Source organism: Rhamphochromis longiceps, linkage group LG18 (genome assembly GCF_057381845.1).
Source record: "Rhamphochromis longiceps isolate RC_006_pf linkage group LG18, R_longiceps_female_GT1.1, whole genome shotgun sequence".
NCBI classification, from domain to species: Eukaryota; Metazoa; Chordata; class Actinopteri; order Cichliformes; family Cichlidae; genus Rhamphochromis; species Rhamphochromis longiceps.
The window spans coordinates 21254448-21270492 of record NC_140574.1 but is presented as its reverse complement, the minus strand read 5'-3'; the positions used below and the strand labels follow the sequence as shown (position 1 = coordinate 21270492).

General features: G+C 40.2%; 2 protein-coding genes across 2 annotated transcripts; one reads left to right on the top strand and one right to left on the bottom strand.

Moving 5' to 3' along the window:
* The first annotated feature begins 3176 nt into the window (after nt 1–3176).
* LOC146648190 (cullin-3-like) lies at nt 3177–11074 on the top strand. Its single transcript, XM_085389223.1, has 16 exons — nt 3177–3474; nt 4880–5077; nt 5205–5318; nt 6366–6526; nt 6661–6775; nt 6865–7093; nt 7213–7358; nt 7490–7666; nt 7778–7948; nt 8101–8208; nt 8971–9095; nt 9190–9286; nt 9405–9539; nt 9669–9855; nt 10269–10414; nt 10528–11074. Exons 1-16 carry the CDS (start codon nt 3415–3417, stop codon nt 10657–10659), a joined length of 2301 nt encoding a protein of 766 aa, XP_085245349.1. The 5' UTR covers nt 3177–3414; the 3' UTR covers nt 10660–11074.
* A 648-nt stretch (nt 11075–11722) lies between these two features.
* Nucleotides 11723–15811, bottom strand: dhrs12lb (dehydrogenase/reductase (SDR family) member 12-like b). Its single transcript, XM_085389224.1, has 10 exons — nt 15741–15811; nt 15189–15322; nt 15027–15109; nt 14836–14931; nt 14637–14718; nt 14502–14563; nt 14256–14360; nt 12401–12491; nt 12144–12281; nt 11723–12028 (listed from the first exon to the last, which is right to left on the bottom strand). The coding sequence occupies exons 1-10, from the start codon at nt 15794–15796 to the stop codon at nt 11871–11873; spliced, it is 1005 nt and encodes a 334-aa protein (XP_085245350.1). The 5' UTR covers nt 15797–15811; the 3' UTR covers nt 11723–11870.
* Nucleotides 15812–16045: the final 234 nt, after the last annotated feature.

Sequence of the window (16045 nt, the reverse complement as noted above, 5' to 3'; positions counted from 1 at the left end):
GTTCTAATGAATTTTGGCAAACAACCATTTGACTAACATGTCTGTCTCACCTGGCTCTTGTTCCATTTCTCTTCTGTCCTCATTCTCCTCTCCATCTCCCTCTCTGTGCTGACAATCAAGACAAACACCACCATCATCAAATACACAGTTGAAACCAGATATTTACAAACTCTTCAGATATAAACACAATCACTTTTTAAATTGTAAAACATCAAATCAGACTAAATGTTTATTTTTCATGGACTCTGCTAACCTATCAGAAGCTTCTTAAGCTCAGAATGGAATCATCTGGAGTTTTCTTATTTTTTAAAGACACAATAAACTTAGTGTATATATACTCCTAAATTTGATGAAAGTGGTAAAAAAAAATAGACAGCTCTCTCTCTCTTTATTCTGACGTTTAATTAATTTAAAAGATATTTCAATATTTATTTATCTAAAACAAAAAAGTTTACTTGATGTTCAACAGTAAAAAAAAAATGCTTTATGTTTATTTCCCCAAAGGTGTATGTAAATGTCTGGTTTCAACTGTAAATATACTGAAGTCTATTGAAATTCCTCTTGTTTGCAAAGAAATATATTAAACAACATACAAAGCATAATATATAAAATGACATTTACCTGAGATTTTACTTTGAAAGAAGCCCCTTATGCCCATTGTTGTGTAAATCAGTACATTTACTGAAACCGATTTAGAGTGCTTTATTTAGCCGTGGAGGGTAACAACTGAAAATATGAAATAAACACAAGTAAAGACTCTCTAAAAAAAAAAAAAAAAACAGCATTGTTGTTCAGCTTTTCATTTCGCCATTTGTTGATTCACTCAAAGAGCAAGTAACGTAATATGGGTCAAGTGATCAGTTTGATATCAATATTTTGTGATACACCGTCATATTTACATTATTTGTACAGTACGAATGATTTGCTTTGGTACCTGGTCAAACTTAAGCTCTCCTCTGTCTGCACTTCTCCTATAGCAAATTCGCACGCAGCAGCTTCTTCCCCTCACCTGCCTAAATGCTGTGCTCAGTCGGCTAGTGTCCGAGCTCGGATCATACCAAAATTAGGGGGAATTTACGACTGTGCGCTATGTGCTTCGAATAGTGTGTGCAGTTTTTGTTTTATACAGTTGTCAGCCAGGCATCTAACTATGAAACAAATTACAGTCTGACCCGGGCTTAAGCCCAGTAACCCCCCCTCCGACACCGGGCTTAAGCCCAGTAAGCCCCCCCCCATGAGTCAAACTACAATATATTTCACAAAATTCCAATATCTATCTCCTAGCAACCTATGTCCTCGTTTACAAATGGCAGTGAGAGATGAATAAAGTGATAAAGTTGAGGGTACTATAAAGGATTCAAAAGGTAATTGAATATTTTTTCTATACATTGTTCTTTCTTGTGTTTTACTTTAAGATGAAACGGTTGATAAAATACTTTACTTAATACTTCACTTATTTATTGTCTAATTATTATTGCCGATGTAACCATCAAGGTATGTAAGACATGAATCGCTAACGGAGCCAAGATGGCGACCGAGGTAGACGCTGTTCTCCGATGGTAAAAAACACAAAGGTGATATAACTCTTGCTGATGTGCAAAACAACATTGCTACTTTAATTAATGAGCGCTCTGGATAATCTGGAGGCTATGGTCATGAAGAAGTCTATTGGCTTCATGTTCTTGGAAGTAGAATCTTTGAAGAATGTCACCAAAACAGTTAAAGCTACTTGTAAGAAAAACAGCAGCAGATTGTCTCAAGTAGAACTGAAAGTCAACGAAGTTGAAAGATACCATCGGAGATGGAACCTCAGGCTCTCAGGTGTCCCTGAGCAAAAGCAAGAAGACATCTCCAGAAAAGTACTCGACATCTAACTCGGCGATGTTAACATTCCTCCAGATCCTTCACTAGACAGATGGCCACCTAGCTCAAATAACTCTGTCCTGTTGTTTAAATACATTTATGCAAAAAATTTCATTTAATAGACATTTGGAGAATTTAAAAACCCTAAAGCCAGACTATTTACATGGAGTAACAAATCCAACTCTTCTAAATCCCGTATTGACTTCTGGTTAGTCTCTGATTACTTAGAAATAATGTTATAGTCAATATAATGCCAACTCCACTCACGGACCACAAAGCAGTATCACTTCAAGTCTTTCTCAATCCTAATGCTGCCCAAACTTGTAGGAGCTGCTACTAGAAACTTAATAATTCCCTTCTAACACATGAAAAAGTGATTGAAGATATTTTGTCATTAATGAAACGTTTCTGGGATAAAGCCCTAATCAGTCATCTCTGTCAAAATTTGGAACTCTTCGAATTTGAAGCCGCCTCATATTTAAGAGAGTATGGCTCATCTGCAGCAAAACAAACTCTCTTTTTAAAACATGCTTCACAGGTGCAGATAGCTATTAACACAATTAATGCCTTTACTTTAGCTTCAGGACTCCACTTAAACATTGGCAAATGTGAACTGCTTGCCCTTAGAAATTGTACCAGTCTATCTGTTGCTGGCATCCCAGTGAAAGAGTCTGTCACTTACCTTGGTATCATCATTAATAAAAATCAATCCACCAGGTTCTCCCATAATTTCACTCCAATTTTGAATAAAACATAAGCTAAATGCTTAGCTGCAGTGGGATTTATCCAGTAAAGGGAGAGTTTTACTCATGAAAGCGTAGGGATTATCTCGTCTAACTTATGCTTGTGTTTTTGTTGTTTCTTTTATCTTTTCTGAGTTCTCTCTTTGTTATGAGAAAATACTGTTTGGTTTCTTTAAGTACCCCACGGACAGGGCAAACAAATTTTAATTTATTAATTTACTGATATTACTGGCTAAATTTCATATACATAAATTGAAATTTTCTAACGCAAAACCATCCTTTCAGTGCTTTTTAAATGAAACCAAACAATATGTTAGAACCATACAACATTCCCAAAATGTAAACGCTGTCAAAACCATAAACCTATGTTCCCTGTTCAATGTTATGTGATTCTTTACTAGACTGCTCTGTTTTGGTTTTTACCAAACCCCCGGACACTGTGTTTTTGTAATTTGGATCTATATTTTGTGCTTTGTCAATAAAGCTTATTCAAAAAAAAAAAAAAAAAAAAAGAACCGCTAACTTCCAACCTGTGGAATGCACCTGTTAGTGACTTTTCTCCTCTCGCGAGATTTCGGATTGCGCAGTGGAGAACAGCCGTCCGCCATCACTGCATACAAGCTAACACTAGCCAAAACCACTGAGGAGAACGACTGACAACAACACAACAGACACACAGGGCGACCTAATTCCCACAGGGGAGGTCACCGAGTTTCTCTGTCGCTTTCCGGGCGCTGAAAGCAAATTAGCAGCTGCCTTTCATGTAGTCTTTAAGTCAACTTAGAAAGGATAGTCGTTGCAACTAATCATGTCCAACCTAAAAAGCGGCCCCAAGAAGGACACCAAGATGAGGATACGAGCCTTTCCTGTGAGTACTGAAAACTGTATGAGCTTTGTAAAATGAGCCGAAACTATGAGACGAGTCAGGGGATGACAGGTCTTTATGCTAGTAATTGCCTGCTAACTAGTTGCTCAATCGAAGAAAAAAAATGTCACTCAAGCGAAAACTGCTTCAATCTCAGCAGTTACCTTGGGCGTATTATCGTGCAGTTTAATTAATGCTAGCTGGCTTATTGGTTTGTAAATGTCACCGTCATTTGTCATGAGCTTATGTTAGCATTAATTGAAACTTCAGTGAGAAGATTGCTAGCTAAGTAGCGGGCCTGGCCGTGTTAGCTGTCTTGACATTTGCTAAGTCAGTCTGCAGGTATCAGTGCGCTATGGTAACGATAAGCAGGGTTGTTTGTTGCTATTTATTCACGCTATGCTTTTGCTTCCGCCCGCGGAGGATATCAACACACATGCAGAGTTAGCTGGAGAGCTAGCGCAACTTCATTCCAACAAGGTGCTAAAGTAAACATGGTCAAAATAACTTGAACAGGTTATGGTGTTGATGTTGGCCAACCCATCACAGCCACCCCTACCACAAATTCACACTTAGACGTTTGCATATAAGCATCTGATCAAGCCTGATACATTTAGGACAGTTTAGAAAAAGAAAAACCCAAAACAGATGATGAAGCAAAAATAAGAATGATTTTGTCAGTAGCTAGCGAGGTATATTTGGCCAAAAAAGAGAAAAAAATGAAATGGTCCATTGTTTAATGAACACACAATCAAGATATGGATGATGATCCTAAACACCTTTTCAAAATGCATAATAGACTCCCTTAAGAGATAAAAGCTTTACCACGCCATTTACAGTCCCAGTAATATGCAACTGTCAGAAAAAACGGTATTTATAGAAGGAAAAAAAAATTGAGAAAACATTTCTAGCAGATTGAACAGCTTGGCTCTTGTTCTCCACTGAAATCAGGTTAAGATTTCTGCTGAGAGAATTCACATCTACTTCCTACTTACCTACCTCTTTTATAGGTACAGTTGTTTTCAAATGGTATGACTCAGTGGCCTTATTTCTTGATTTAGAGAGTTTAATTGTTTGTCATAAATTAAGAAAAAAAGTTATTATTATTTTTATGAAGCAGAAAGCAGGGCGTTTGGTAACCTGTTAAACAAGCCACCCTTGCTTGTTTTTGGCATAATATTCAGGTTCAGAGATGTGGCTTTCAACATTCCTACACTAATTTCCAACAGAAGGGAGAAAAAAAGTTATGTCTTTATATTTTTACAAAACAGTTACTGACCATATGCAAGAGTATACAAAAGACATGAGATACATCAGATAGACCTGCTTTGGAAAGACTAATCCTTTTTCATTGTAAACAAAAAAGGCATTAATCAAAGTATCTGAATTTAATATTTGTCTCTCACAGATGACAATGGATGAGAAATATGTGAACAACATCTGGGACCTTCTAAAGAATGCTATCCAGGAGATTCAGAGGAAAAACAACAGTGGACTGAGCTTTGAGGAGCTGTACAGGAACGCCTACACAATGGTGCTCCACAAACATGGGGAGAAGCTGTACACAGGCCTGAGGGAGGTGGTCACTGAGCACCTCATCAACAAGGTAAAGAAACTTTCATCAGTTTCAAAGTATTTTAGACAATGATGAGAATCGATCTGAAAAGAAGACAATTATTCATAATACCACACCAGATGTTGAGATGACTTTATTTGACTATTTATATCTTCAGGTACGGGAAGATGTCCTAAACTCCTTAAATAATAATTTTCTGCAAACACTGAATCAGGCCTGGAATGACCACCAGACTGCCATGGTCATGATCAGAGACATCCTCATGTACATGGTAGGTATGCTTTTGTGTTTTAGTCATACTCCTCATGTAAAAAGTTCTGAAGCTGGACATCAGTAATTGTAAAAGATCTTTAAGATTTCATAGAGCATTTGTAACTTTTGTTTGGTGTTTTTGCACATGGAAATAATTTTGTGATATTTAAGGGATGGTCATTTGTGTTAACAGTAGACGTAAACGGCTTCTTTCACTCCTCAGATGGTTTGAAAGAGGAGTGAAAGAAGTCATTTTTTTTTATTATTAATCCTTTATTTATCCAGGTAAAAAATCTCATTGAGATTAAAAATCTCATTTCCAAGAGAGACCTGGCATCATAGCAACAAAAGTTACGTCCACTGTGAGCGACTATCTTTAAACAGAGGCGGTGGTTTACGACACCAACTGTCTGCCATCTATAATCCAGTTTTGCGATCCCTTCCCAGACGCCTTAACGCCTACTCACATCCTGGGTCATCTGACCTCAGGAAATCACATGATAGGGTGGGGCCAGGTTTCACAATGAGCTCACCCGAAACCCTGGCTGATTGTGACTCACACCCGCTTTCACACCTTGGCTCATGTGATTAGGTAGAGAATCATCAGGGGGTCCGTTGTCCCTCTTTGGGGGGAAACTCCCACTGGGTTTAAATCTGGGACTCTCCACCATTTGACCTTAGAACTGAAGAAGCTTCTCGTATGAGAGGTGAAACGTCTTCAAGCAACTCAAAGAAGTCCAGACGCTTTTCTTTCCAAGCTCCTTAGAAAACAGTAGGGTAAACAATGGCACCGTCAGTACAGAGACTACACAGCTGTCCTGGAGTTCTTTAGTTCTGTACTGTCCTCTTTCTTTAGCCCAGACAGTGGTTTTTTTTTGTTTGTTTTAATCTACTGAAGGCTGATAACCTACCTTATTGGAAGCCACTTCTTACTTTGTAAATTTACATATGCTACTATGTATTTGTATAATCGCAGTACAGCAAATCCATCCCTTTTTTCATACCATAGTTTATCATAGTACATATTTTCATAGAAAACTGCATCTTCTGTTCTCATGTCTTCTAGGACAGGGTCTATGTTCAGCAAAACAATGTGGAAAATGTCTACAACCTTGGCCTCATCATATTCAGAGACCAGGTGGTGCGCTACGGCTGCATTCGGGATCACCTCCGACAGACCTTACTGGACATGATTGCACGGGAAAGAAAGGGAGAGGTTGTAGACAGGTGTGAAAGAATAGTGCTTCACTTCTTGGTCTTTAGAACACTTTTACTGCAGAACTGAAAATTTGTTCAAGTACAAAATTGAGTGATGGGCTAGTTTCCTGGCCTTATTTCGAATGCTCTACAATTCATTGCAGGGGAGCTATCAGAAATGCCTGCCAGATGCTGATGATTCTAGGCCTGGATGGCAGGTCTGTATACGAGGAGGACTTTGAGGGTCCTTTCTTAGATATGTCAGCAGAATTCTTCCAGGTGAGTCTGTGCTATGCACTTTTTACTCCATCTTTTTGTTGCTATTCTAAATAATTTCTATAACAACACATAATATGTGCTTGTTTCAGATGGAAAGCCAAAAGTTCTTAGCAGAAAACTGTGCCAGTGTCTACATAAAGAAGGTAGAGGCCAGAATCAATGAAGAGATTGAGCGAGTTATGCATTGCCTGGACAAGTCCACAGAGGAACCCATTGTCAAAGTAGTGGAAAGGGAGCTAATTTCAAAACACATGAAGACCATTGTGGAGATGGAGAACTCTGGCTTGGTCCATATGCTTAAGAATGGCAAGACGGAAGGTAAAAGCATTAAATCATTCATGACTTTTCTGTGCACGTAATTCAGAAATAAAAAAAAATTTAAAAAACAGCAAAGAATTTCCTTTCTCATTGTTTTTTACTTCACGTCTCACTCTCAGACCTGGCATGCATGTACAAGCTGTTTAGTCGTGTGCCAAATGGCCTGAAAACAATGTGCGAGTGTATGAGCTCTTACTTGAGAGAGCAAGGCAAAGCTCTGGTGTCAGAAGAGGGAGAGGGCAAGAACCCCGTTGACTACATTCAGGTATGCCTCTGGTATCTGAAAAAAGTGTAGCATTAGAAGATTTAAATATCAGGTTAATCATGCTTAAAGTACCAAGAGAGACTTGTATCGTGCTGGATTACATAACTTCTTTGTTACCACCGTTTGAACAGGGTTTGCTAGACCTGAAAACACGATTTGATCGGTTCCTCCTCGAGGCCTTCAACAACGACAGACTCTTCAAACAAACTATAGCTGGAGACTTTGAGTATTTCCTGAACCTCAACTCCCGCTCTCCAGAGTACCTTTCACTCTTTATTGATGACAAGCTCAAGAAGGGAGTCAAAGGGGTGAGTGGCTTCTTCAGAAACCTTGAGTAGATCTGGAAGTCATTTAGAGTTTTCTGTTAGCAGTTGACTTCTACTTTTTATCTTGTTTCTGCCCTTTTCTTGTTTGAATAGTTGACGGAACAGGAAGTGGAGTCGATTCTTGACAAGGCCATGGTGTTGTTCCGGTTTATGCAGGAGAAGGATGTTTTTGAAAGGTACTACAAGCAGCATTTGGGTCGTCGGCTGCTCAGTAACAAGAGTGTCTCAGACGACTCAGAAAAGAACATGATCTCTAAGCTCAAGGTAAAAACCATTCAAAAAGTAGTAGTTTTGTATATAAATTTATGCACGGGACTTGTACATTCTCATATCATTTATCTCGTGCTTCCTCTCTTCACCTGTCTAAATCTTTGTCAGAGGGTTCACGTCATTTTCTTCATCTCTTTCTGTTACAGACAGAGTGCGGCTGTCAGTTCACCTCAAAACTGGAAGGGATGTTCAGAGACATGAGCATCTCCAACACTACCATGGATGAGTTCAGGCAACACATACAAACTACATCAGTAAGTCAGTCAGAAAAACAAGGCACACAGAAAAACCCAGCACAGCTGACGAACTCTATGATAGCACAGCAGGATTTCAGATATAGAGCCTCATACACCCACGCATTGCACATTCATACAGCTACACAGCACATCCTTGCATGTTCAACTTAGGCACACACTTTATTTTGAAATATGTTCTGTCAGTGCCTTATCTCCACACTTTGTGATGTTTGGTGTCATGTCTCACAATAAAATTAAAAAGAAGAAGTCATTGTTTAGGTTATTATTTAGAAGTCCTGTTTTAAAGCATGACTAGAGAGCATTAACTCGTGGTCACAAAGCACATTTAGATTAGAAGTCAAAGTTCTTCTCGAGTCCAGAGTGCTGATGTGATCGTCTCTGCCTCACCCCAAAGGAACATTTGAACATATCAAATGCTAATTTACTTCATGAATACAGTAATCTCAGAAAGATAAGTACACTGACCCACATCTTTACTTGGTATACAATAGTAGACATGCCTTAAACTACACAGTGGAGGCTTTACTGTGTATATGCGTTAGTCAAACAACATGATTGGCTCATAGGGTCATTAATTTAGCTGTTGATTGTCTCTTTTGGGGCCAAATTCTCCCATTGATTTTTTTTTCTTTATTCAGGATTTGTTGAGTACCATCTCTCTCTGTCACGCTCTCTTACTCTGTCTTATACCAGATATTCTGCATTGAAGCTGTAATGGGTGTGTAGTCATGTTATCTGCTTTTCATGTATGTGTTCCAGGCATCTTTAAGTGGTGTGGACCTCACAGTAAGAGTCCTAACTACTGGCTACTGGCCCACACAGTCTGCAACACCTAAATGCACCATCCCCCCTGCTCCCAGACACGCCTTTGAAGTCTTCAGACGGTAATCCTCTTTCTTCATATGTTTTACAATACAAAGAAGATCTCAGTGTACTTTTAATTTATTGGTTTTCACCGCCTTTGTTTTTATTTACCAGATTTTACCTAGCTAAGCACAGTGGTAGACAGCTCACATTACAACATCACATGGGAGGAGCTGACCTAAACGCAACTTTCTATGGAGCTGTTAAAAAGGTAGATTCTGCATTTCAAAACTGCTTTAGTATTGAAATTAAAATCAGTATCATTGAGGATTTTCATAATCTTTCTGTTAAGCAGCAAAACATGTTTTTTAAACCTTCTCCATGTGCAGGAGGATGGTTCAGAGTTGGGTATGGGAGGTGCCCAGGTGACAGGGTCTAACACCCGCAAGCACATTCTACAGGTCTCCACCTTCCAGATGACCATCCTCATGCTCTTCAACAACAGAGAAAAGTGCACTTTTGAGGTGGGAACACACTTTTTATATGGCTGCACTCTACCATTATATGACTTAATGTCTTTATATATGTGTGTTTTTGTACATATTGGTGTCACAGTTTTTGACTTAAAGCCAATTTTCTTTTTTTTTCTACAGGAGATTCAGCAGGAGACAGATATTCCAGAGCGAGAGTTGGTGCGAGCATTACAGTCTTTAGCATGTGGGAAACCCACACAGCGAATTCTCACTAAGGAGCCCAAGTCCAAGGAGATAGAAAATGGACACGTGTTTACAGTCAACGATCAGTTTACCTCGAGACTGCACAGAGTCAAAATTCAGACAGGTGAGCAAAGGCTGTGTGTAATGCACCAGAGCTCGCTGATGTCTTGTGTCTTTTCCGGGACCCTTTCTGTCCGTCTCGGCTGACACTCCAGGATATATGGGTCATCACCGCTGTGCTTTTTAAAAATATAATAGTATTTCATATTAGTACTTATATTATCTAATACTGACTGATTCAGTACCACAAGTAGAATATCATACAGCTTTTTAACTCAAAATAAAAACACAATAATTTACTTTAATTTTTATTTTTAATTTTTAAAAAAATTTTTTTTATTTAGGGCTATGCATAAGTAAAGGCTTCTGTTCTGAAATACTTACTGTTACATGGTGGCTGTGTAACCATAGCATTCTTTGAAGTGGAGTTAGGACACTTCCTTTCTGTAATACAGTTCCTGTATCCAATTTTTCCAGTTGCTGCTAAACAAGGTGAATCAGACCCTGAAAGGAAAGAGACTCGGCAGAAAGTGGATGACGACAGGAAGCACGAGATTGAGGCAGCCATTGTCCGAATCATGAAGTCGAGGAAGAAGATGCAACACAATGTCCTGGTTGCAGAGGTAAGGAACTCGTCCATTTTACAGAATCCATTTTCATTTTTCAAATAATGAACAACAATTTTAATGCTGTTACTTTCTGTTCTTCTTTTTTTTTTTTTTGTGTGTTTGTTCAGGTCACTCAGCAGCTCCGGGCACGTTTTCTTCCGAGCCCTGTGGTAATCAAAAAGCGGATAGAGGGACTTATAGAAAGAGAATACTTGGCGAGGACACCAGAGGACCGTAAAGTGTATACCTACGTTGCGTAGAAGATGAACTGTGAAGGAGACGAGGAAGAGACTGGACTGGAGGGAGGGGGAGGGGTAGTTGTTTTTCTTTGGACTGTTGTTACGCATGGACTGGAAGTTTCTTTTAGAGACAGACACTGGGAACCCGACTCATCGCCCCTTCCAAAAAAATACAGTAAAAACATAAATGGGGAATAAAAATCTTACTACAGGAAAAAAAGAATCCATCGAAATCTTCTAGATGATTTTTAAATCTGACCAAACTTCCTGTTCCCTGAGAGTTTTAACATGGATGGATCCAGCTTCAAGCTTTTCACTGTTTTACCCTTGTAGAGCTCAAACTTGAAAAGAATCCCTTGGGAAAAATGTGAATGCACCACTTATTTTTTTGGCTCAATACTGTATAAAAATAAAATTATTTAAAAAAAAAAAAAAAAGGAAAAAAAAAAAGGAAAATGTGGATTCTTACAAAATAACGATTATGAAATGCTGGAGTTTTTCAAGCAAGCAATTGCAAAAAGTCCACTAATTTACTGGTGTTTGTCAACCAGCTGTGACGGATCAGTATGAAAGGAAGCGGGCTGAGAGGGAGCGTTTACTGCTCTCTGCTGACCCTTTGTGGAAATAGCATTTAAATCCACACCCAGACAGTTGAGGATGAAAACATCTAGTTTATCCCGCTGCTCTGCAAGAACACAAGTACAGTCTTTTCTCCCAATGGACACAACGCTGTCATCTGGTGTTTATATAGAAGAAAGTGTTTCCTTCCCAGCACGCTTGGTCATGGTTCAGTTATCTGAATTTGAGATAATAATAGGTTCCCCCCCCCCCCCCACATTCCATCTGTTAGGTTGGGTTTATACTGCCGTAATATTGTGCAAATATGTAACAATGTGGCGCCATAAAGGAGACTGAGCAATCAGGTGCAGAAAAGCCATTTTTTTTCCTATTTTATCAAACATCAACTGCACATCTGAGATTTAAGCACTGTTGACATTTGTGCAAATTTCCAAATATAAAGCACGAGTCAGAAATCTGTTTTTGTAATGTAAATATACAAGACATGAGTGCACATGCAATCAAGTCAGTTATTTCGTCTTTAATCAATATTTTGTGACACTACAGAACGCAATTTCATAAACATGCAACTGTTGCTGTAGACAGGAGGCTTGTTAAGAATCGACGACACCTTTTCCAGTAGCTGGTCATATGGTTATGACGTAGCAGACAAACTAGACAAACTGTGGTCTACAAGGTCCAGCGGGATCTGCGTCAGCTTGCAACTGAAAATCTTTGGATAGATTCTCCAATTGAGTCATGAAACTCTGAATCTCCTCAGCCGAACTGTGAGTCCAAGCCAGAGGGAGGTGGGTGGGAACAGGCTTCCGATCTGCAACACATGTAAGCTGTCAGAACTGGTGGCGCCAGACGATGACGATGCTTGAGTTGACCTGAGAAGGTTAACAGAAAATATGGTGGAGCCCGTCACATTTTGTGTTGTTTACCTTGAAAGAACTGCCCGCTGCGTGTTCTGGAAGCCACCCTGGACAAAGCCAACCACACGACTGTGTCGGCTCCTTGTTCTACAGTACGCAGCCTGTCCTCCATCATCCGGTGGAACTGAGGCATTGATGTAGAAACGGCTGGAAACAAGGAGAAAATAGATCTAGCTGTTAATTGTATTTGTGGTTTTTGAGAAAGGAGGAAGACTAATTAAGATACAGTTCAAGAAAAACTGCAACTGTTGCTCAAATGAGTGTACCTGGTGTATCTACCCAGCCTGGATGCATGACAGAAAAGTGAATGACAGGATTGGCTTTGGCCCACTGTTCTGTCAGCACCACCTGCTGTCTCTGAAAAGGAACAACACAATGTGGCCTCTTTACATCTTACGTCAGTCTTCTCCATTACTTTAAATGACCTACAGTGGGGCAAAAAAGTATTTAGTCAGCCACCGATTGTGCAAGTTCCCCCACCTAAAATGATGACAGAGGTCAGTAATTTGCACCAGAGGTACACTTCAACTGTGAGAGATAGAATGTGAAAAAAAAAAAATCCATGAATCCACATGGTAGGATTTGTAAAGAATTTATTCGTAAATCAGGGTGGAAAATAAGTATTTGGTCAATAACAAAAATACAACTCAATACTTTGTAACATAACCTTTGTTGGCAATAACAGAGGTCAAACGTTTACTATAGGTCTTTACCAGGTTTGCACACACAGTAGCTGGTATTTTGGCCCATTCCTCCATGCAGATCTTCTCGAGAGCAGTGATGTTTTGGGGCTGTCGCCGAGCAACACGGACTTTCAACTCCCGCCACAGATTTTCTATGGGGTTGAGGTCTGGAGACTGGCTAGGCCACTCCAGGACTTTCAAATGCTTCTTACGGAGCCACTCCTTTGTTGCCCGGGCGGTGTGTTTTGGATCATTGTCATGTTGGAAGACCCAGCCTCGTTTCATCTTCAAAGTTCTCACTGATGGAAGGAGGTTTTGGCTCAAAATCTCACGATACATGGCCCCATTCATTCTGTCCTTAACACGGATCAGTCGTCCTGTCCCCTTGGCAGAAAAACAGCCCCATAGCATGATGTTTCCACCCCCATGCTTCACAGTAGGTATGGTGTTCTTGGGATGCAACTCAGTATTCTTCTTCCTCCAAACACGACGAGTTGAGTTTATACCAAAAAGTTCTACTTTGGTTTCATCTGACCACATGACATTCTCCCAATCCTCTGCTGTATCATCCATGTGCTCTCTGGCAAACTTCAGACGGGCCTGGACATGCACTGGCTTCAGCAGCGGAACACGTCTGGCACTGCGGGATTTGATTCCCTGCCGTTGTAGTGTGTTACTGATGGTGACCTTTGTTACTTTGGTCCCAGCTCTCTGCAGGTCATTCACCAGGTCCCCCCGTGTGGTTCTGGGATCTTTGCTCACCGTTCTCATGATCATTTTGACCCCACGGGATGAGATCTTGCGTGGAGCCCCAGATCGAGGGAGATTATCAGTGGTCTTGTATGTCTTCCATTTTCTGATGATTGCTCCCACAGTTGATTTTTTCACACCAAGCTGCTTGCCTATTGTAGATTCACTCTTCCCAGTCTGGTGCAGGTCTACAATACTTTTCCTGGTGTCCTTCGAAAGCTCTTTGGTCTTGGCCATGGCGGAGTTTGGAGTCTGACTGTTTGAGGCTGTGGACAGGTGTCTTTTATACAGATGAGTTCAAACAGGTGCCATTCATACAGGTAACGAGTGGGGGACAGAAAAGCTTCTTACAGAAGACGTTACAGGTCTGTGAGAGCCAGAGATCTTCCTTGTTTGAGGTGACCAAATACTTATTTTCCACCCTGATTTACGAATAAATTCTTTACAAATCCTACCATGTGGATTCATGGATTTTTTTTTCACATTCTGTCTCTCACAGTGGAAGTGTACCTCTGGTGCAAATTACTGACCTCTGTCATCATTTTAGGTGGGGGAACTTGCACAATCAGTTGCTGACTAAATACTTTTTTGCCCCACTGTATATAACCAGTCAGACATGGTATTGTGCAATGTAAAGCAGATTCAAACTTAATTTTTAAAAACTCTGGACCACACCTTCCTGTCTTACCTTGTTCTGTGCGTAGACCATAACGGCATCAAAGTAGCCCTTTGCCGACTGCAAGTCATCGACCTCGAGTTTCTGTACCAGCATGCCTCCTGAGGACACAGTGATCTAATAGGCAGGAGGGGGAATAAATACATCAGTGTGCTTACAACACCATGACCCACTACAACGTGGACAAGAGTGGCATTATGCTGTCTGCACTATACAGATGAACACTTTGTTTGTGTGCACTTATGCGTGTAATCATACCACTCTTGGATCCCGGCTCTTCTGTAAAAGTGGTATAAGAGTCTGTGTGAGAATATACACCCCTGAAAAAGGAAATTAAAAAATTGAAAAATTGTTATGCAAGACAACAGTCTGACCATCAGAAGAAAATCTCACCCATAGTGTTGGTGGCAAAGTTCTTCTCCAGCCCTTCAGTGTTCAGCTCTCTCTTGTGCACCATACACCCTGCATTGTTTATCTGCCAAAGCAGAGAAAAGTCCAATCACACAACTTAGTCTAAACCATTAACACAGTTAGCTTAGGAAAGAGGATATGAAATCTATTTATTGTAATAAAGAATAAAGGTGATACATGCCAAACCATTCAGTGATGGATACTGCTTCTTGAAGGCCTCTGCAAACTCCCAGACTTTGCGTGACTGGGACATGTCCACAGTATGGATGTATACTTCCTAGAATATGAAGATTAGGCATCACTTTGTTTCTCATAAATCAGGGGATTTTTTATTTGCTTTTTACTTTCTGTATTCAAAGTCAATATTCTCACCGTGTTCCCAGATTTAGTAACAATGTCTTCTTTGGCTTCTTCTGCTTTATCTTTGTTCCTACAAACCATGTGGACCGTGCCACCTGGAGACAAAGCATCAGGTTTTATTTGCTATCATTATGTGGTGATGTTTGACAGATAACACAACCCTCCGGCGTGTACCTTTCTTGGCTATAGCCACGGCTGTTGCTTTTCCAATTCCACTGTTGGCTCCAGTAATCATAAATGACCTCCCCACCACCGACACATCCAGGTCCCGGGGATCAAACTCTTTAGATGCCACCTCGTATCCCTTCCTACGGGCGTGCAGAAAACATGTAATAAAGGTAATGCTTCAAGGCGAGGACTGATCATTTCTCAAAAGGCGGCTTGTGATTGACAGCCTGCATTGTTGTTGAGATGATGAGACGATGAGACTGTCATCCTCAAGACACACGAGCTGTCAATAGAACTATTGTAACTGTACATAAAGGGCAGTTTGTGTGATGATTGTGCCACACAGTGATCAGACCTTTGATATGGCTCTGCGGAGCAGCTTTTAGGGTTGAATAAACAACATGAAATGCATGTCACAGGGCAGAAATCTTAATTTTAGTTTTAAAAAAAGAGAGACAGAACAAAACAATACCAAGTAAAAAGATTGATATTTACCAGGCATCTTTGGACAACATCCCTACACACAGCAGATCAACACCAAAATGATATCCTACTGACCTTGTATATTGCTGGATTCCATTCAAAAACCAGATGGCATTTCGGTACAGAGACATGATTTCAAATGAGGAACAATCCCAAACAAAGTGCATCAAGTTTTCCAGTCCTTGTTCAAGCAGCTGTGTGACAGATCATAATCACATGAGGCGGGAGGAGAGGGATGCGCTTGCTGCTCTCTGCCGACTCTGACCGGGAATAACATTTAAACACACACCCTGACAGCAGTCAAGCGACGCCAGTTATCAGTTCATTCATTAACGTGGGTCCCACAGTCACGTGGCAGATTTTTTTGTTTTTTTTAAAGG

Excerpts from the sequence above, each read along its gene's own strand:
- LOC146648190 (XM_085389223.1), top strand. The coding sequence starts at position 3,415 with ATGTCCAACCTAAAAAGCGGCCCCAAGAAGGACACCAAGATGAGGATA. Across the intron at positions 5,319-6,365 it reads GAGACATCCTCATGTACATG|GACAGGGTCTATGTTCAGCA; the intron begins GTAGGTATGCTT and ends CATGTCTTCTAG. Across the intron at positions 9,856-10,268 it reads CAGAGTCAAAATTCAGACAG|TTGCTGCTAAACAAGGTGAA; the intron begins GTGAGCAAAGGC and ends CAATTTTTCCAG.
- dhrs12lb (XM_085389224.1), bottom strand. The coding sequence starts at position 15,796 with ATGTCTCTGTACCGAAATGCCATCTGGTTTTTGAATGGAATCCAGCAA. Across the intron at positions 14,932-15,026 it reads TTACTAAATCTGGGAACACG|GAAGTATACATCCATACTGT; the intron begins GTGAGAATATTG and ends TTCATATTCTAG. Across the intron at positions 14,719-14,835 it reads ATCCATCACTGAATGGTTTG|ATAAACAATGCAGGGTGTAT; the intron begins GCATGTATCACC and ends CTGCTTTGGCAG.